Below are 21,519 nucleotides of genomic sequence, written 5' to 3' on the forward strand. Positions count from 1 at the left end.
CATATGTTGTATCGGATCGACAATCAATCATCTGACCCTGTAAGTTTTAATAACAGTAAAACAATAGTAAAACTATATATGAAGAATGTATAAGTTTGTGATTTACCCAATGGTATAGCTCGTAATGAACATTTTATTAGTTCAGTCAAGTTTGCAGCACATTTGAAACGGAGTTGATACGGAGGATCACAAAACAGGATTTTGTGTACGAGAACTGAATCAGCAAAGAGCCAGTAAGAAGAATGTCAATGGTCATCATGCATTCCAATGATATTCTGCATGATATGTCTTGCCGGTCCATCTCATAGTAGTGTGACTGCTGTGTTGCAAATGTTACATCTTACATATGGTGTAATGGCGATTTCTCTATCTCTATATCGATTGAAGGGTGGGTATACTAAACAAGGTTTTATTGTATAAAACCAGTGTACAACAAAAGTCTTATAAACTGTATAACGACTGTAAAATCACTGTAGAGCTACTCGTAAGTGAATATCTTCACACTTGGAATTGCAGCTTTAACAGTAAAAGTACAGATATAGTGAGTGAAATTTTTGAAGTCGGCCCGAATATTGCTGCCATTTATTCACTACAATTATATAAAGGTATAGTTTTCTTCTGTTGGATTTACTATTAATATTATTACTAGATTTACAACTACAACTACAACTACAACTACAACTATTGCTGGCATTATCACTATCAATTACTCACTAGTCATTACTCATTACACATTACTAAAGAGTTGGCACTCCACTAAGTACGTATCGTGTTTAAAGTTATAAATCCACAACCAAAACAATAATGGCTTGGCATCAGACAACCGAAAGGTAAAATAACTTTTACTATACTTCTTTTAGATATAATGACCAGACAACAAAGATGTGCAACCAAGAAATAATGATCCTTTTTGGTAATGGGTCACTTTTTTCTTCTCGCAAGTTAGGCGATATATCTATATCCGCACATGTCAACTCGGAGACTTCGCTACAGGAGCGCGCAAAAAAGTTCTAAAAATTATAAACTATGTGGGGTAATTTGTGCAACTTCAGATCTTGGCCCGACCAAAACAGGGTTTTAGATTCTGCTTTTCTAGTCAAGATTGTTGGCCAATTTGTGGAATCATTATATATAAATACTAACAGTTGTTATAGAAAAATTATATTTGTTACGTATTTTAATACAGAACATAATGATGAAGATAACGAGTGAATCCCCACCGTCGTATATACAAAAGGAAGAACTAGATTCCCCACCTCAGTATACAAAACCAAAAGAATTATTGCCGGGATACAAACCAACCATAGAGTTCTATGGATTAAGTCTATTCAAGACAGAATTTATAACTCCTTATAGCAGCAACGAGAGCAGTCGGAAATGGAAGCCAGTATTTCTCGAATTAAATTCCACCCAGTTAAACATTTACAGTTTGAATGTAAACAATCGTCTTAATGATACTATAATATATCTATTTAATGAAAGAAATAAGCTAGACCATTTATGGAATCTGTATCAATCATTTAAGGAATTTTCAGGACTTGGCCATGATAGTGCAGAAATGTTTGATGGCTATGATGATGATGAGGGTATAAATCCTTTGAAGGAATATTCGCGTGGTGGATCTACATTGACTAAATTAAAGTCTATTCGGAAAAGCTTTAAACATTCCAGCAGTTCCGATTTAGAAAGTTTCTATTCGACCATAAGTGATAACCAATTTCTATTTGAACCCACAGATTCAAGTCTGGAAGAAACTTATAAACAATTTAAATCAAAATATCAAGGCAAACTCATACATTCATACACATTACTGAATCTTGGTATAGGGAAAGCTCCATCATTTGAACAGTTGATGATTCATAAAGATGATGCAGTTTTTCTTGAACATTTTAATTTTAAGAAATATCAAAACTTAATTAAATACAAGAATACATTGAGATTGAGAATAGAGTATAAGCAATTACTATTACAAATGTGGTCATTTGATGGTATGTTGAAATGGTTTAGACTGCTTACTGTTGGCAAAGATTTGAGTACTCCATTAGAAACAAGATCTTCTTACGGATTCAGAACGATACCCCCAAGATATTTAAGTCTTTATAATGAATTTATGGCTGGTAACATTGAGAACACTTGTCCTCATCACCAAGATCTGATTGAACGTGAAGTATTACGAAATGGAGTGGAATTAAATTTATATAACCCTCATATGGCTGATGATATGATAGTTGCAAGTTCACATAACTTGTGTCGCTGTTCTACATCTTCATCATCGAGATCTAGTGGGATTGATTCATTATTTGACAGGCGACATTCGGTGAGTTCTAACAATACTTCTGTTCATTCATTACCTGTATCAGAAGAAGATACTAAATTGTCACAGTTATCATTATCTGTATGTTCCTTGAGCAATAATCTAGCCAAGAAAACACATATTCTTATAAATAATTACGAATTCACTTGCTACGATGGTCTCTACAGTAACATGGAAAAGAACTACATTATCAATTGTATACCTGATCTTAATTCATATGATAGATGGGAGGGACGTAAAGTAACTCTCAGTAACTTTAAGGTTCTAGGAGCCAACCATTATCAGCCCATTGATACTGATGTTTTTATATCTTATAATTCACTAGCAGATCTTGTGCATTCGTACGATAAAAGCGTGACTAAACTGCATTCGCATACTAATACTAATACTAATACTAATACAAGCACAAGCACGCGTCCAACCAAACAGGCCAGTGATTGTCGAACATTCCTTATTCATGCTACGGGTTTAGTGGGATTAGCGGCTACATGACTAGAGTAGAGACTACATAGTTACATATATACATTGTAGATATATTCATTGTACATATACTGTATAGGAGATACATGGCAGATATATGACGTTGTAGAATAGAAAATAATAATAATAATTTTTTTGATCCATAGTATGTCTATGTACAGGAGATTTTCCTCCATCGTTTCCTCATTGGGAAGTTCTCTGCTGTCCTGTTTTTCGCAGGTGTCGATCGAGACATTTTTCAGGAATTTCCAACCTTTTCAACACGGCATTAACCTTTACTAAAAGCTAATTACTTACATCCACTTAATTAAGGGTATTGTTTGTGCAACTAGAGTACTCGTGTAACTCCTCTATTAATACTTGGCCAGTTGTTCATTTATTAATTTTTTTCACATTCATAATATAGACCTCTAATACCCATATCATATACCATTTTACCATTATACCACCAAACCAATTCCCAATTCCCAATTACTCATTACTCATTACCTAATTCACCCACCACCCTAACTAGATAATTTTTATAAACTTCCAGTCTATACAACTTTTATCTATACTGCTGTTTAATCTACAATCAATTATTTATTGTTTTCATTGTGAATTAGACATTGCCATTTTGTTATACTATTACTATACTATCAACTTAGTTATTGTCTCGTGTGCTTAATTGATTCATTACTTTAATTTATCATGCCAACTCCTGCTGAAATTATTGCTGCTCGTCACAATAATGAAAATCTTCCAGTTTCCTCCAATACCAATGAGGATTCTTACTTCTCAGATAATGAAGTAGTTGGTAATGAAAGTACTACTTCTACTAAGGCTTCTACTCCAACTCCTTCATTAGCTGATGAAAGTGCTTTCCCTGCTTTAGGTGGTGGAAAGAAATCAAGTGGAACTGCTACTCCAGTTGTAGGATCTTGGGGTCCTTCTATGAAAGCTCCAGTAACTCCTGTTAAAGCTGCATCTCCTGCTCTTAAATCAAAATCAACTAATACTTCTGGATCTACTAATGGAGCTAGTGGTAAGCCAAAGCTTTCAAATATTCAAGAAGCTTTCTCGCTTGATGCTGAAGATCAAATTAAAATCGATAATAAAGATTTCTTTAAGATCTTAACTTCCATTAAGACTGAAACCAATACTACTATTGAATGTACAACTTCTCAACATACTAAAAAGAGAACTTATTTAATTACTGGTAAACCAGAAGATGTATCTCAAGCTAAGAGATTGGTTATTAAACAATTAACCAAACCAGTTAAATCTACTTTCACAGTTCCTGCCAAACTTAGATCAAGAATCATTGGACCTCAAGGTAAAACTTTAAAACCAATTATTCAAGCTAATGAAGTTAGAATTGATATTGGTAATCTTGATGAAGTTGAAGTCGAAGATGAAGTTGAAGATGAAGAAGATGAAGAAGAAGATGAAGATGATCTTTTTTCAAAAACTATTAAGATTACTATTGAAGGAGATGCTGAAGGTTGTAAACGGGCTAAATCTCAAATTTTAGCTATTGTTAAAGAAGAAACTAAGAATTTAACAGCTAAGATTAAAGTTAGTGATATTGTTAAACCATTTGCTATTGGACAATTAAAATCCATTGTTGAAAAATATAATACTTTAGATATTTCAATTCCAGAATATAAATCTTCAGGCAATAATATTTTAGTATATGGTGAAAGAGAATTAACCATTCAAGCTAAACAAGAAATTAAAACTAGTTTAGAATCATTATCAGAAAAGATTATTGTTGAAGAAGTTGCAATTCCTGTAATTAAACATCAATTTTTACCAATTGATAAGATTTTAGAAGAAGATAATGTATTAATTAAATTACCAATTGAACCTGAAACTAATGTTAAATTTATTGGTGAAAAGAAGAAAATTACTCAAGCTAAGGAAAAGGCTAGACAAACTAGTTCTCAATTTAAAGTTGAAATTCTTGATATGTCAAAAGCTCATAAGGGTAATTTAAAACATGTTAAGGCAGTGGCTGCTTTCTTAGATAAAAATGGTACTTTTAAAACTATTTCTAATGAAAATGATCTTGTAGTTAAAGTTCCGGAAATTAAAACTTTATCTGATGATGAAGTTTCTTCAATTCCAATTGAAATTGTTAGTAAAAATGGTGAACCAGAAAAGACTTTAAAGGCTAGAAAATCCATTGTTCAAGTGGTTAATAAAATTACTCCTGATCAAACTAAAGTTATTGAAGATATTGATGAATTCTTACTTGCCAAAGTTCCTGAAACCATTAATGAAATTGCTAAAATCAATAATGTTGATTATGTTATTTTAGGTAAGACTATTACTTTATTTGGTGAAGAAAAAGCTGAAACTGATGATTTTGATTTTGTTGAAACTACTGATACTTCTATTGGTTTAAGTAAAGTTGATGAAGCCTTAAATAAATTAAGAGAATTATCTTCAACTTTAGAATCTGTTGTACTTTCAGTTCCATCAAAGGATCAAGCTGATATTTCTGGTCCAAAGGGTACTACATTAAAATCTATTTTAAATTCTGTTGAACCAAATTCAGTAGTAGTTAAATTACATTCTAATGGAACTGGTAAATCAGATAATGAAATTCTTATTCATGGTGTTAAATCTGAAGTTGGTAAAGTTAAAAAGGATATTGAATCTGTTCTTGCTGATGTTAAAGAACATGGTAATGCTTATTCTTCAGTTATTGAAGTTCCAACTCATGTTTTATCAAGATTAATTGGTAAGGCAGGTGCCAATTTGAATGCCTTAAGAGATGAACATGGTGTTAAAATTGATGTCAGTGATGATGGTAAACCAGAAGATAATAATAAAGATAAGAATGCTAAGACTAATCTTTCGATTGTCGGTATTAAAAGAAATGTTGAAGAATCTAAAGCCAAGATTATTCAATTAGCTAAAAGATGGGCTGATGAAACTACTTCAAGATTAAAGATTGAAAATCAATATCATAGAAAATTAATTGGTCAAAGTGGGGTTTACATTAATAGATTACAAGATAAATATAATGTTAAGATTAGATTCCCAAGTGCTGGTACTTCTACTCCAACTGATAATAATAGTTCTGATTCTCCAAAACATAAAGATGAAGTTACTATTAGAGGTGCCTCTAAGAATGTTGCCAAGGCTGAAGAAGAATTATTAGATTTATATAATTATGAAAAAGAAAATGGTTTCCAACAAACCATTAAGATTCCAATTAAAGCCATTGCTAGAGTTATTGGTAAAGCTGGAGAAACTATTAATGATATTGCTGCTGATACAGGTATTGAATATCAATTCAAGAGAGATAATGAAAGTGAAGAAAAAACTGGATTTGCTGAAGTTGAATTAACTGGTTCAAGAACTGCTCTTAAACAAGCCAATAAGAAGATTCAAGAAATCATTGAAGAAATTGAAAATTTTATTTCTGTAACTATTAATGTTGATCCTAAATATCATCGTGATTTAATTGGTCAAGGTGGTTCAGTCATGAAACAAATTATTGCCAAGGCTGGTGGTGATGATTTACCAAGAAATAGATATTTCAGATTATTAAATATTCCAAATGAAGGAACTGGATCTGATGAAGTTACCTCTCAAGGTGATAAATCTATTGTTGATAAGATTGTGGCTGAAGTTAAGAGAATTGTAGCTCAAAAGGAATCTGAAGTTTCTGAAGAATTTGAATTACTTAAGGAAAAACATAGATTAATTGTTGGATCTAATGGACATATTCGTCATTCATTACAAGATGAATTTGGTGTTTCAATTGATATTCCAAGACCAAATGATGAATCATCTATTATTAAATTAAGTGGTTTACCAGAAAATATTGAAAAGGTAAAGGCAAAGATTACTGAATTAACTAAAGATGATTGGAATGAAAGTATTGATATTCCATCTAAATATCATTCATTAGTTAGTGAAAGAGGAGCTATCTTTAAAAAATTAAAGACTGATTATAATGTTGATGTTCAACATGGACTTTTTACAAGACAAGCCGCTAAATTATCTAATTCTCTGATTCCTACTCCACCAGAATCAGCTATTCCAACTGATGATAATATTACAACTTTATTTACTATAGTTAATTCAGAAGAAGAATCTAATGGAGAAAAGGAAGAAAGTTTAATTCCATGGAGATTGAAGGGTTCAACAGAAGATACAGCAAAGGCAGCAAAATTAATTGAACAACGTTTAGAAAATGCTAAAGCCGCCAATGCCACCGGTTGGTATTATTCTAAAAATCCATCAACTTTCTCTAAAGTTGTTGGACCTCAAGGTTCTAAGATTAGTCAAATTAGAAATAAAACTAATACTTTTATTACTGTTCCAAGAGCTCAAGATAAGAATTCCAACTTCATCTATTTAATTGGTACTGAGGAAAATTTGAATGCTGCAAAGAAAGAAATTGATGCTGCTCTCAAATAATGAGGTGTAGATATCATGTCATTGACAATTTTTAAAAAAAAAATAACAATAAAATATATCATCCTAAAGAAAATCATATTTTTATTACTGCTTGCTTTAATCATTTCATTTAATTCTATTTAACATTTGTAAATAATATTGTACTTGTTATAACATGTTTATTCATGTGGCGGGAATAAAAAAAGATAATAAACAGTCGCAATTAATACATATCTGTATATCAATATAATCGTAATTTAATATTTTCGTTTCAATTGTAATTAAACATCTCCGAAAGGGTAAGAGTAAACGATGGTGGAGTTATGTTCTATTAATCCATCCTATACATTAAGGTCTAATTATACAGAAAAACAGTGGAGATTAGAGAGATGCGATGAGTTCACCCACATTATTATTTGTAAAATGGCGGTAGTAAAGTCATGTTTATGAACTAAAATTGATTTAAGATTATTATTTCAATTATCATCTACTGAAATTTTACAAAACCGCAAGTAGTGCCTTTGATTCTTGGACTTGGCGTACGGTGGTACTTAAGCTCCAATATTATTTATCGCCACACATTTTTTTGCAGCAGCATCTGATGAGCTTGAAACCGTGCTACGGACTATAGAAATTAGCTGGTTACAAATAAAACAGCTCATACAATTGCTGGTAAGTAAGACATGAAGAAGATTAACGAATCAGGTTTGGATCGTATCGTAGGGGTCGACTCCACAGTTTTGTAAAAGGAATACGTGTTATGGAGAATCTGGTCAAAATTAGGCGTTCGTCTATGTATGCGCCGAGAGATCACACGACAGATTCGTCAATTGGCGATCTGGGTCCAAACCCCAATAGAATATAGACAGCATACAGGTAACAATTGATCCTATTGGAAGCGAATTGCAATATATTGAATAGCACAATAGTTGCATTTTGCCGAATGAAAAAAAAAAAACTATTCAGCTCATGACGGCACTAATCATCCTCTCTGGATCACGTGAAATCACCAATATCGCAGAAAAGTATTTGCAGCTACTAATATTTTTAGTTACTATGAAAAAAGAAAATTTTTACCGTAACATATTTCCACAGTCCTAAATTTATTATGTAAAATATTTTTTTATTAATGGCAGGAACAATTACATAGTATTGGATGAGATGAGTACTTGTAGAGGCGGCGTTTATTCTTTGCATACGCTATAGAAGTTATATTTGAGGCTTCAATAATTGTCCCCCTGATTTATATGATCTATATAAAAACGATAGATAAGATTATAGAATCTGATAAGTAATAAGCCAAGTAGTCTAAAAACTCAAAGTGGCTGAACTGTGGAGCTCTGTCAAGTATTACGTTTAGTTTTTGGCGTTTTCCAAGACCTTTTGGTTTTAGTCTTACCACTTAAGGGCGTTAAAGCAGTCTTTCACACAGTTTTTTAGTGTATAACGGCAATTTTTTTGTGGTTACGCCGTGAATTTCTGCAGCACTCCTGTATGTAAGCCTATTTTTCCTTTTTTTTTCGGAATTTCTTTTTTTATTTTGATGGCTGCAGAGTTTGCAATTGCGCTGCTACCGTTTTATAGTTGAAAGTTACCTGTTAACTGACATATCAGAAAGTACAATGCATTCTGTGGATTTTAACCTAATTTTCGATTAGATTGTTTTACGAAGTTTTTTCTAATTCTGCATTTGTCAAAAATTATATATATATGCAATAATCTTTCGTATCTTTGAAGCGTTTTTAATTTGCATTCTTTTTGAAACATAATTATCAACCTTAATCAATTGACACTCAATTAAAATGTCTGAGGTTTCTAATAAATTCCTGAGTACTTCTGAAAAGCAAGATGGTACTGACTCATCTGATGTCAACAGTTTGTCATCTCACACTGCTGGTAATGTAATCGAAATAGATCAAAATAAGAAAGAAATTGGTATTGTTTCTGCTTCATTTTTAATGCTTAATAGAATGTTAGGTGCCGGTGTTTTCTCCACTGGTTCTACTATTTTCCAATTATCTGGTTCAGTTGGTACTGCTTTAATGATGTGGTTTGCTGGTACTGTTATTGCATTATCTGGTTTATTGGTTTATATGGAATTAGGAAGTGCTTTACCAAGAAATGGTGGTGAAAAGAATTATTTGGAATACTTATTTAAAAAACCAAAATTCTTGGTTACTGCTATGTATGCTTCTTATGTTTTCTTCTTAGGTTGGGCTGCTGGTAACTCTATTGTTGTTGGTGAATATATCTTAAATGCTGCTGGTCAAGAAGTTACTCAATGGAACTCTAGAGGTATTGGTATTGCTGTCATTACCTTTGCTTTCTTAATCAATGCTATCAATGTTAAAGCTGGTTTGTTTTTAGCCAATGCTTTAGGTATCTTTAAAGTTTTCATTGTTTTATTCATCACAGTTACTGGTTGGGTTGCTCTTGGTGGAGGTATTAAATCTAACAACTTCCAACCAACTCACAATTTCCATGATGCCTTCAGTGGTGAAACTCCATCTGGTTTCGGTGTTGTCAATTCCTTATATAACGTTATTTGGTCTTATGTTGGTTATTCTAATGCCAACTATGCCTTAGGTGAAATTAAGAACCCACACAAGGTTTTAAAGGTTGCTGCTCCAGTTGCTTTCCTTTCCTTAGGTGTTATTTACATGTTCGTTAACATCGCTTACTTTGCTGTTGTTCCAAAGAAAGAAATTGCTGACTCTGGTAGAATTTTAGCTGCTTCATTCTTTAAGTATGCTTTTGGTGATCAAGCTGAAAAGGCTGCCTCTGTTTTCGTTGCTTTATCTGCTTGGGCTAACGTTATGTCCGTTATTTTCTCCCAAGGTAGAATTATTCAACAATTAGGTCGTGAAGGTGCTTTACCACTCTCCAGATTCTGGGCTACTTCTAGACCATTTGGTACTCCATTTGTTGGTTTAATGCAACATTGGATTGTTTGTATTGTTACCATTCTTGCTCCACCTCCAGGTGATGCTTATAACTTTATTATGAATTTGATTTCATATCCATTAAATGTTGTTAACACTGTCTTAGCTGGTGGCTTATTATATGTTTACTATAAGAAGTATAAAGGATTAACTGAATGGAACCCACCAATCAAAGCCACTTTACCAGTTATTATCTTCTTCTTCTTAGCTTCTCTCTATTTGATTATTGCTCCTTATATTCCACCAACTGATGGTCAAACAGTTTACACCCACTTACCATACTGGATTCATGCTGTTGTCACTTGGGGTGTATTTGGTATTGGTTTAGTTTACTACCTTGTCTGGGTTAGAATCTTACCAAGATTAGGTAACTACACTTTGGTTACTAAAGAAATTGTTGGTGAAGACGGATTCTGGAGAAATAAAATCTACAGAATTTATAACGATGGGTCAAATAGAGAAATTCTTGACATTGATCATGAAGAACAAAAAAACGTGGAAATTGTGAATTAGAATCTTCCAATTTAAATCATACATCATTCATTCTTTACTTTCTTCACTAATTTATACTAATTTTTAATCTTTTGGGACAATAATTTGGCATATAATACTTTGCATTATTGAATTTTTTATTTATTTCAACAATAGCATGTCTACGTAACACATGTTTTAATTTCTTTATCATTTTTGTATATAAATGCATTTTTACTTTTATTTCAACAATAAACAGTGGTTAAATGAAACCGTTATATTTTATATTATATTTATCGTTGTAGTTATCAGTGTAGCTCATTAATATTAATTATTATTAAATTGTTAACTTGTGGGTGGATATACTACTACTCTTAAATAAAGCAAGCAAATTTAATGACATTAGATTTAATAACTATTTACAGGTCATATATATAATTCTCTTGACTGATTGGCCAAAATTGGTAAGAATTTCGTTAGTCCAAAAGCGTTGTAATGATATATGCAATGGGAAAATTTCGTAACTGGAAGTCTCTAGATTAAGATGTAACTTGTCTTCTCATATCTTGTGTCTATGGGTCTTTGGAAGATGTAATGGAGACCATATACCTCTAACAGAATCGTTGACGGACATGACTTTATGATTGAATTTAATTAATTTGTTACCTGATCTTTGACTGTAATGATCTAATTTATCAAGAATTTCTTCAGCCTTCAAGTTAGCAACTGATACTTCTTGAACAGTATCATTGGAATAATGGAATTTTAATATAGGATGACCAGGCTTCTTAGTGACTTCATAAAAGATATATTGTGTTTCACCTGCAAATTTATCGATTTTACCTGTCTTTAAAGCTTGTCTTAATCCAGTGGATGAACCTCCCCAATTACAATATTGAATAGAAACTCTATGACATGATGGAACAAAAGCTCCCACACCATTACGAGCAATAGATGTCCTCGCTATAGCTTTGACTGGCATCTTGATTTATGTGTTTGTTATAAGATATAGACTCGCTACTATCCCTTACTTCAATAACGTTTGCATAATTTGAAAATTTTTTTGGTCAATTTTGTTCTTTATGGGGGTCGTGCGAATTTCACCGATTTTCTAGTTTGACTGCAATTTTAGCAGCTTTGGAAGCTTAGTTTATAACGTAGACATTTTGAAAAGTGACAATCAAGTCAAGAAGATGTGATAATAAATTGAATCAATGTATCGATATGATACAGAAATTGTTTTTTTTTTTTTAATTCTTGTGGTTTGGAAAGTGCTATTGTTATTTTTAGATGTATGTATGAATTGTACATAGAGCATTGACATTGTATGGTTTATTCTAGCAAATTCTCTTAGAAAAAGTATTCTATATAGCTTTAGAAGGAAATGGCTTAATTAAAAGTTAATCCAAAATCAGATTTAAGAAATTTCACATTTATAAAATATTCACTTTTGATCAGTTTTGGACTAAATCATATGAAAATTTAATTTGCAAAAGTATACAGTTATATCATTTCATCGAAATAACATCTGTACCATATTCCAAAAAATTGGCTTATGAAGTAAATAAATATGAATAATGCTTTACAGTTTTCCCTGTAAGAACAATATATACTTTTCTAGGAATCCCTAACTGCTTCTATTGATGATAAGTACTATAGAACATAAATGCTTAATGAAAACACGTAAGTGTGATTCGAGGCGCGTGACCGAAAAATATCCAAAAATGGCACACGATCGTGGCATAGAGCCACTCCACAAAGTGCCCAACCGATTGACAAAAATGGAAACAAGTCGCGACGTGAGTTGCCATTTTGAAAGATCTTTTCGTTGTTGATTAACGAATTCATCGCGGTTACCTCGAAGTAAGTTACTTGATTTGGATTCACTGAGTCAGTTGCAAAAACCTTAAGATATCACTGCATTTTATATATAAGCAAATGGATGGAAAGGAAATAAGGAAAATTTTTACAAATGACTAATTCATTCTTTATAACAGAATACGTATCAATACTTGTTAAACTTAACTACGATGAGTGTTGCAACTACTTACAGAGCCTACCAGCAGGTGCTCAATATATCGATTCAACCAAAATCCATAAAATCCGTTAATAAAAAATCTAGCGGTATTACAGCTAAATCAGAACCTTTAGCTGTAACTAACAACAACAATAATAACAATACTAATGCAAACATTAAAAGAAGAACTAAAACTGGATGTTTAACTTGCAGAAAGAGAAAGAAGAAGTGTGATGAAGATAAAGTGAATGGAAAATGTCAAGGATGTACTAGAAACTTTTTAGAATGTTGCTGGCCTGAACCTACTACTGTCACAACCACTAAGTGTAAAGTACAAAAGGAAAATATTAAAGTAAAATCTTTATCATCTCCAGTCTTAAAGTCTACAAAGTGTTCTATTTCTTCCCTTTTAATACCCGATACAGTCAAGATAGAATCAGTTGCTGAAGTTAAAGTTGAACAACAAGTTACTAATCCATACCCAAGTCCTTCACAATCACCTCTCAGCCATGGTAAGAATGATAGTAATGATATCAGTTTTATTGCTTTACCACCTTTATTGAGTGTTCCTTACAAAATTTCCAATAATGATAGTAATATAAGAGGTATAAAAGAAGAAGAACAAAAAGTAACAGTTCCTTCCCCAGGTTCATCTGCTAGAAGTAGTATTGTTGAAGCAACCACTACCGTACCTTCAGCAGCTAAATTTGTCATCACTTCAGTTAATGCTCAAAAGGATTTATGCCAAATTCCAAGTAATTAGTTGGAGTTCCATAAAAAATTTCATTTTATTTCTGGTTATATAGAGGGTAGTACTTTAGTGCTATCTATTTTGGAGTAATTTTATAGGTTTAAGGTCAAATATACATTTTTGTATTATTAATAATTTACATGTAGTATTCTGAATATGAACATCTTCATAGTAATCTTGCTATGTGCCTATCTGTTGTTACCAATTGAGTTCTGACTAATAAGTCAGACGAGTCGTTTATTTATTTAAAATTTTATTTTTTTATTTTTTATCAAAATTTCTGTTTCTTTCCCCATTTGGTTAAAACCCTCGTTTTGGGTTTGCGGCTAAACACCTCTATCGGCAACCAACAGCGACATCACGTGATTTTTATCACGTGAAACGACACTCCTGCAGCGACTGAGAAAAAAAATTTGAAAGTTGAAAGGCTCTGTGGCCGAGTGGTTAAGGCGGCAGACTCAAGTTCTGCTATCGTTAAGATGCACGCGTTCGAACCGCGTCGGAGTCACCAACTTTTTTTTTATATTTTTTCAATGGAGTTAATTCAGCTGTGGCTCACAATTGCGCCAAAATTTCGTAAACTGTCACATTCTCGGGTGATCTTATCTCAGATTTGCATCTATAATTAAATTTTATATTTGAGCTATATATACGGTGGAAAATCAATATAGTGTCGTTTTTTCTTTTTAAGCTTTTTAAAACCTTATACTTTATAATTAAACAGTCAATTCTTAATCAGGTATTATGTCTTCCACTGCTACTTACGGTAATTTCGATACACACTTCTATAAGGGTCAAGATGAAGTTGATACTGATGGAGTATTAGTCATTAATAAGAAAAATAGGGAAAATTCTAATTTTCCAGAATATTTACCAACTTGGGATCCAAAACAAAAATATGCTCCATTAACTTTCTTTAAACATGAAGATCCTGGTCTTAGAGCTGATCCAAACTTTCCTAATTTGTTTCCAAAGGATGGTGATCATAAGATTAAAAGAGTTACTCCAAAGTTAGGTTCTGAAATTAGAGGTGTCCAATTGAGTCAATTGGATGATAAAGGTAAAGATGAATTAGCTTTATTAGTTGCTCAAAGAGGGGTCGTTATTTTTAGAGAACAAGATTTCGCATCTAAAGGACCAGCATTTGCTGTTGAATATGGTAAACATTTTGGTAGATTACATATTCATCCAACTTCAGGTGCACCAAGAAATTTCCCAGAATTACATATTACTTATAGAAGACCAGATAAGGGAGAATTTGAAAGAGTGTTTGCAAACAGTACCAATGCTGTTAGTTATCATTCTGATGTTTCTTATGAATTACAACCTCCTGGTGTTACTTTCTTCACTGTGTTAGAAGGTCCAGAATCTGGTGGTGATACTATCTTTGCTGATTCAGTCGAAGCTTATAATAGATTGTCTCCTGCTTTACAAGAAAGATTATCAGGTTTACATGTTTTACATACATCTGAAGATCAAGCTACTAATTCCAGAGGTCAAGGTGGTATTGAAAGAAGAAAACCAGTTTCTCACATCCATCCATTAATTAGAACTCATCCAGTTACTAAGGCTAAAAGTATTTTTATTAACAGACCTTTCTCTAGAAGAATTGTTGAATTAAAAGATGAAGAGTCTACTTTCTTATTGAAATTTTTATATAACCATATTGAACAATCACACGATTTACAATTAAGAGCTTCTTGGGAACCAAACACTGTTGTTATCTGGGATAACAGAAGAGTTCATCACTCTGCTATCATTGATTGGGATGCTCCAATCTCAAGACATGCTTTCAGAATTACTCCACAAGCTGAAAGACCTGTTGAAAACTTAGAAGATTTAAATAAAGAAGTAAATGAAGCTGGTGATGTTGCTGCTGCCTTAAAGAAAGTTTCCATTTTCGATTAAACAATTTGTTTATATAACTACTTAAATATGCGATTAGATAATTAAAATAAAATATTCCTTATTCTACTGAAAATTATGGTTCTATTCTAGAAGATTTTGCATCTTACGTAAGGGTTCGATAATGATGTACGCAATTAAAAATGACATAACCATATATATTTAGCAGCCAGTTCATATCTGGTAACTGAGCGCGGTTCGGGTCGGAAAAGAAAAGTTCCCCATATAACGTCTTTTGCAGAAGTTCGCAAACTTATTCGCAAGCTTATTCGCCATTTATGATCTGATTCATTTGCTGCTAAAAGCTATATGTGGTTCTCGATCGTATAGCTCTCATATGATATATGCTTATGTTGCTACAAGTAGCCTAAGTGGTGGTATTCTTTACCTCACTATTAGTGAGATAAGTAATGGGTAATGTAGTCTTTACCCAACTAGCGGTCCTTACCTTAGTTGGTGACACCGTCGGTACATATCAGAGTGATTCGGGCCCGGGCCCTAATACATGCATAACCAAGACAATCGTTTATTTTCCTAGTTTGTAATTATTTTATAACCACATCATATTAATAGTGATATAAGCGAGATTATCCATGAATCCTGTGGCTAATCTATTTCGGTATTATCTCTAAATTAGTAGTCTTTCTCACGTGCAGCACTACAAGATAAAAATTTACCTACTCATTCGGCTCGGCTGCAAAGTTGTGGCTTGGAAAATATTGCAAAATATCGAAACTTAGTCCCGATTCTATATGAACGGCTTCAGTTAATAACGATAAGACAGAAAGTATTTAAGAGATAGAAAGTTCCAACTGTAGTGAAGTTTTATATTTTGTAGAATAACAATAAACATACCTTAAAAAGTTCCAAGTTCTAAGTTCTAAATTGTAAACATGTCTCGTACTTTTGGTAATTTCGATATCCATTTTTATCATGGACAAGATGAAGTTGATAGTGATGGAGTATTGGTAATTAATAAAAAGAATAGAGATAACTCTCATTTCCCAGACTTTTTACCAACTTGGGATCCAAAACAAAAATATGCTCCATTAACTTTCTACAAACATGAAGAACCAGGTCTTAGAGCTGATCCAAGTTTTCCAAACTTATTACCAAAAGATGGTGATTATGAAGTTAAAAAGGTAACTCCTAAATTAGGATCTCAAATCACTGGTGTTCAATTAAGTCAATTAGATGATAAGGGAAAAGATGAATTAGCTTTATTAGTTGCTCAAAGAGGGGTCGTTATTTTTAGAGAACAAGATTTCGCATCTAAAGGTCCAGCATTCGCTGTTGAATATGGTAAACATTTTGGTAGATTACATATTCATCCAACTTCAGGTGCACCAAGAAACCATCCTGAATTACATATTACTTTCAGAAGACCAGATAAAAGTGAATTTGAAAGAGTATTTGCTAACAGAACTCGTAATGTCGGATGGCACTCGGATGTATCATATGAATTACAACCTCCAGGTACTACATTCTTTTCAGTTCTTGAAGGTCCAGAAGCTGGTGGTGATACTATTTTTGCTGATACTCAAGAAGCTTATAAAAGACTTTCCCCAGAATTTAGAAAACGTCTTGAAGGATTACATGTATTACATACATCAAAGGAACAAGCAACTAATTCATTAAATCAAGGAGGTATTGAAAGAAGAAAACCAGTTTCAAATATTCATCCATTAATTAGAACTCATCCAGCCACAGGAGAAAAGAGTATCTTTTTAAATAAACCATTTTCTAGAAGAATTGTTGAATTAAAGGAAGAAGAATCTGAAGCTTTACTTAATTTCCTTTTCGATCACATTGAACTGGCTCATGATTTACAATTAAGAGCCAATTGGGAACCTAATTCCGTTGTTATCTGGGATAATAGACGGGTAGTTCATTCTGCAATTATTGATTGGGATACTCCAGTTTCAAGACATGCCTTTAGAATTACTCCACAAGCTGAAAGACCAGTTGAAGACTTAAAGGATTTAAACAAAGAAGAAAATGATGCTGGTGATGTTGCTGCTGCTTTACAAAACACTTCCCTTTAGGATTAAATAATGAGGTTATGAATTTTATAGTAACAACAGTAATATAAAGTAATTTGAATTTCAACATATTATACATAAATCACAAACTAAAATAAAGTTAAGCTATATAATTCTCTAAAACTAGGCACTATCAAGTAAGTAATTAGTGGCATCTTCCAAATTCCAATTCAGTTTTTGTAGAGCTTCTAAGGCACTACTTTCAGAAAATCCCATACCAACTAATTCTTGAATTGCTACATCATTAGTACTACTAACTCTAATGGGAGTAGCAGCATGAATGTTATTAGTGGTAGTAGATTCACTGGTGGTGGATTCTACTGGTGCGGCATTCCCGAATCCAGCAAATAATTGTTCCCATTCATCATTACCAGTACCAGTATTTTCATTTTCATTACCATTTGTACTGGTAGAATTGAAATTGGCTGCAGGAGTTGTATTAGTGAATTCATCTGAAAATCCATAATCTTTGGTTTCAAATTCATCTCCTACATTGTCATCTCGAGCGGCCTCTAAATTGCTAAACTCATCATCACCAAATAAATCATTTGGTGCTGCTTGTTCTTGAGTTGCAGGTTGTAAATCATTGAAGAAGTCATCAAAAGTTGGTGCTGGTCCAGTGGTCGTGGTTGTGGTTGTGGCAGTAGTGGTACCTGGAGTAATAACTTCTTTAGGTGGTTGGCTAACTGGTGGTATAGCACCGATAGATTCTTCATAACCTGGAGGATTAGCACTTGGAGATAATTCTGCCACTGCATCATCAAAGTTATCATCTTGAGAGGCAGTTTCAGAAGAACTATCACTTTCTTCATAATCTAATTCCTTAATTGGTGGGAACTCTTCTCCAGCACCCAACTCACGTGATGTACCTTCCTCTGATGGTCTTTCAGTTTCATCAGTAAGATTTGGAGCTGGATATTCTGTTTCAGTTTGAGATTCAGCATGTGCTTGTGCTTGCGCTTGAGCTTGAGCTTCATTGGCTCTGGCTTCATCACCATTGACAATTTCAAATGATTCAACACCTGAAGACAACTTATCACCATCACTATTATCTTCCTGATTGTGATGAGTAATGTCTTTATTTTCATGTTCTTCTTCTTCTTCTTGTTCACCATAATTTTCAGTAGAAATCGATTCTGGAATGGCATCTTCATCATCACCACCTAAATTACTATTATCAATTGTATCACGATCACTAATCTCTTCAATATTATCATCACGAACTGATAATGCGGCATTATTTTGAACACTGGAAGTTAAAGAATCAGTTCTTTGAACTCCTACTAAAACTCCTGGCATTCCCACTAAACCTCCAACCACTCCGGCTGCATTAGATCCTTGAGGAAATTGGAAATCAGAATTACTTGGAGAAGTAATAGGAGTTTCATTCTCATCATCATTGGCTTTATCATCAGTTACAATCGATGAAGTGGCATTAGTGACATTATCAATTCCTCCATCGGTGGTTCCACTAATATCAGGAAATTTACTATTAATATCTTCTTCATTGATTTCCGATAAGTCCTTATCGTCATCTTGAGCAACTTCTTTTTGTGCTTGTGATTGTGGTTCTTCTTGAGTATGGTCTGAAGATACTACATGACCCACCGCAGCAGCCACTCCACCAATGATGGATCCTGCAGCCACTCCACCTACTACACTCTTACTTAATACATGAGGAGAAGGTTGAGTAGGCTTTTGATTAATGGTAGTTTGTAATTGTTCATTCAATTGTGAATGTTCTTGTTCAAAAGTTTGACTCTTAATATGAGCCTCATCTAATTCAGATTGAAGTTTTAAATGAGATTCTTCAACCAGTTTAATTTGATTCTTTAATTCTTCACTTTTAACAATGGCTACTTGAACTTGAGATTTTTTAATTGCCACTTGATTAGATAAATTTTGATGTTCATTAACTTTTTGAGTGACATTCTTTTCAAGTTCAGCAATTTCGGCATTTAAATAACCTAATTTTTCCTTTAATGAACCATTTTGCTTTTGTAATTCTTCTACAGCAAGTTGTTTAGTATTAAGATCCAGTGATAAAGCATTAAATTTAGCTTCAGAAATCGAAGCTTGAGATCTAAGAGCTTCAGTTTCTTCTTTAGCATTACTAAGATTCTTTTCAACTTGATTTACTTGTAAAACTTCATTATCATAAGATGATCTTAATTGTTTTAATTTATTTTCAATTTCAACTTTAGTATTTAAAATTCGTTGTAATTCTTGTTCGGCTCTAATTTTCTTTTCATGTAAATTAGTGGTTTGAGTGGCTAATGATCTAATTTGATTAGATACATTGGCTATATCTGCATTAGCTTGAGATAATTGTCCAGAAATTTCCGGATTAGTATCGGCTAATAAATCTTCATTTTGTGAATAAGTATTAGATTCTGAAACTGGTGGAGCTGGTGATTGATAATTACTTTGAAATGATCCTCCAGTAGGGAAACTACCAGGAATTGAACTAGTTGCTGTGGTTGATGTAGTAGTTGTTGGTGGTGAAGATACTTTTTTAGATGATGGAGGTGGTGGTGGTGGTACACTTCTTAAAGCTTCATAATTAATTTGTTTAGTTGGAGAAGTTACTGGTGGAGTATCAGAAGTAATAGGTGGTGGTACCACTTCTTTAGTAGGGGATTGATGATGAACATCATCACCTAATAAATTGTCATGGGTTTGTACATCTTGTTGTTTGTTAATTAATGATTGACCAAAAGTAGAGGTTGGTTTAAATGCTCCTGTAAGTGCCGCTCTAACTTTTGGAAGTTCTGCTGGTGGGGTAAGATCACTACTTGAAGTTACACGTTGTTCAAGAGGAGAAATTGCTGCAACAGAAGCTTGTGCTGGAATAGAAGCTTGTGCTGGTACAGGACTAGCATTAGATGATGATCCAAAGATATCTACCAAATCATCCATAGCAGTCTTTTGTTTAGCAATAGGTTGAACTGCCGGAGCACGAGTCTCTTCAATCACTGGCTGTGGTTGTTGTGGTTGTTGCAAAGATTCTATCAAAGTATGAGGAACTATGTTTGGTAACTTACCTCCAGCCAATTTCTTATTAACTAAAAATAAGGCTATAGCAAATTCTACTTTTGTAAAGATTCCTGTATTTTGAATATCTGATAAATCCCATACTGTAGCCAAATCTTGTTGATTTAATTTAGATGTCATTAAAAATCCTGCCACTTGTTCAGGATTTAAATGTCCGACCTTTTGTTTATCAATATTATCAAATATTGAATCATATTGTTGTTTCATTACTGGAGTAATGATCCATTCATTATTAGGAACATTAGTTAAAGATGGAGATCTTGGACTTTGACTTTGACTTTGACTTTGACTTTGGCTTGGAACTGTACCTGAATTATGTCTAAGAGTAGTTTGTTGAGAACTAATAGAACCTTGGGAAATTTGTCTTGAACCTCCTTGTTGAGGAGATACACCAAGTGTAGGTGAAACTGAATTCCAAACTTCATCACTTAAACTTGGAGGAAGTTGCTTTATTGAACCACTTAATAAACCTTGAATTAAATGCATAGCAATAACAAATGATCCAATATTAAGTTTACCAGATTTATTAATATCTACTAAATACCAAATTTGTTCTAAAATATTACTAGGTAATTTTGTCTTTAAAAAGATATTTCTAGCTTCATTACCATTTAATTCACCTTGAGGATTTCCAACGGTTTTAATAAATAATTGACTAAAATTATTTAAATCATTTGGTTTAACTGGTTCTACATAATCATTTGATAATGAAGAAGCTGGCGGAGGAGGAGATAAAATTGCCGAAGGAGATTGCATAAATGAACTGTTTGTTGATTGAGGTTGTAAAACATTAGGAGGTGGTAAACCTAAATTAATAAATTTTGGTAATGGACCAGGATAATCAGCTAAACCTGGGGCAGGTTGATGACCAGCTTGAGTATAACCAATTAATCTCATTGCATAACAAAATCCCAATTGATTTAAAAATCCTAAATTCTGTTGATCAGCCAATTGCCAAATTTCTCCTAAAATTGCTGGTGGTAAACCTGATTTTTCAAATGTTGTTCGTGCTTTGTCTCCGGTAATTATACCTGATTTTTCACTATCTAAAGATCTGAATAATTGGGAGTATAATTTTTTCTCTTCGGCCGTAAGCCCTACTTTGAGCTCCGACATCTTATCGTAATAGTAAAAAGCTTTTTTTT

At 33.0% G+C, this 21,519-nt stretch overlaps 8 protein-coding genes and 1 non-coding gene across 9 annotated transcripts; 7 read left to right on the top strand and 2 right to left on the bottom strand. All coding sequences in view use genetic code 12, as the record gives it.

Annotated features, from left to right (window-relative positions):
- Window positions 1-765: 765 nt before the first annotated feature.
- Window positions 766-2,936, top strand: RJT21DRAFT_142267 (uncharacterized protein). Its single transcript, XM_064883418.1, has one exon. It carries the CDS (start codon window positions 1,193-1,195, stop codon window positions 2,804-2,806), a length of 1,614 nt encoding a protein of 537 aa, XP_064736117.1. The 5' UTR covers window positions 766-1,192; the 3' UTR covers window positions 2,807-2,936.
- A 548-nt stretch (window positions 2,937-3,484) lies between these two features.
- Window positions 3,485-7,213, top strand: RJT21DRAFT_116497 (uncharacterized protein; the record flags this gene model as incomplete). The annotated part of the gene is made up of 1 exon (XM_064880434.1): window positions 3,485-7,213. The coding sequence occupies one exon, from the start codon at window positions 3,485-3,487 to the stop codon at window positions 7,211-7,213; it is 3,729 nt and encodes a 1,242-aa protein (XP_064736118.1).
- Window positions 7,214-8,789: 1,576 nt separating this feature from the next.
- MUP1 (Mup1p) lies at window positions 8,790-10,894 on the top strand. Its single transcript, XM_064882709.1, has one exon. The coding sequence runs from the start codon at window positions 8,995-8,997 to the stop codon at window positions 10,645-10,647; it is 1,653 nt and encodes a 550-aa protein (XP_064736119.1). The 5' UTR covers window positions 8,790-8,994; the 3' UTR covers window positions 10,648-10,894.
- On the bottom strand, window positions 10,895-11,856 carry RJT21DRAFT_123403 (mitochondrial 54S ribosomal protein mL43). Its single transcript, XM_064882710.1, has one exon. It carries the CDS (start codon window positions 11,585-11,587, stop codon window positions 11,165-11,167), a length of 423 nt encoding a protein of 140 aa, XP_064736120.1. The 5' UTR covers window positions 11,588-11,856; the 3' UTR covers window positions 10,895-11,164.
- A 731-nt stretch (window positions 11,857-12,587) lies between these two features.
- On the top strand, window positions 12,588-13,505 carry ZCF3 (Zcf3p). The gene has a single exon (XM_064882711.1). The coding sequence runs from the start codon at window positions 12,636-12,638 to the stop codon at window positions 13,383-13,385; it is 750 nt and encodes a 249-aa protein (XP_064736121.1). The 5' UTR covers window positions 12,588-12,635; the 3' UTR covers window positions 13,386-13,505.
- A 294-nt stretch (window positions 13,506-13,799) lies between these two features.
- RJT21DRAFT_t139 lies at window positions 13,800-13,881 on the top strand. Its single transcript has one exon. It is a non-coding gene; the product is annotated as a tRNA-Leu (tRNA).
- Window positions 13,882-14,033: 152 nt separating this feature from the next.
- Window positions 14,034-15,334, top strand: RJT21DRAFT_123406 (TauD/TfdA dioxygenase family protein). Its single transcript, XM_064882712.1, has one exon. It carries the CDS (start codon window positions 14,118-14,120, stop codon window positions 15,279-15,281), a length of 1,164 nt encoding a protein of 387 aa, XP_064736122.1. The 5' UTR covers window positions 14,034-14,117; the 3' UTR covers window positions 15,282-15,334.
- An 837-nt stretch (window positions 15,335-16,171) lies between these two features.
- RJT21DRAFT_123409 (TauD/TfdA dioxygenase family protein) lies at window positions 16,172-17,323 on the top strand (the record flags this gene model as incomplete). The annotated part of the gene is made up of 1 exon (XM_064882713.1): window positions 16,172-17,323. The coding sequence occupies one exon, from the start codon at window positions 16,172-16,174 to the stop codon at window positions 17,321-17,323; it is 1,152 nt and encodes a 383-aa protein (XP_064736123.1).
- On the bottom strand, window positions 17,319-20,626 carry CTA3 (Cta3p). The gene has a single exon (XM_064882714.1). It carries the CDS (start codon window positions 20,579-20,581, stop codon window positions 17,444-17,446), a length of 3,138 nt encoding a protein of 1,045 aa, XP_064736124.1. The 5' UTR covers window positions 20,582-20,626; the 3' UTR covers window positions 17,319-17,443.
- Window positions 20,627-21,519: the final 893 nt, after the last annotated feature.

The sequence above is a fragment of the Scheffersomyces amazonensis genome (genome assembly GCF_036850825.1).
Source record: "Scheffersomyces amazonensis strain UFMG-HMD-26.3 chromosome Unknown RJT21scaffold_8, whole genome shotgun sequence".
Taxonomy (NCBI): domain Eukaryota; kingdom Fungi; phylum Ascomycota; class Pichiomycetes; order Serinales; family Debaryomycetaceae; genus Scheffersomyces; species Scheffersomyces amazonensis.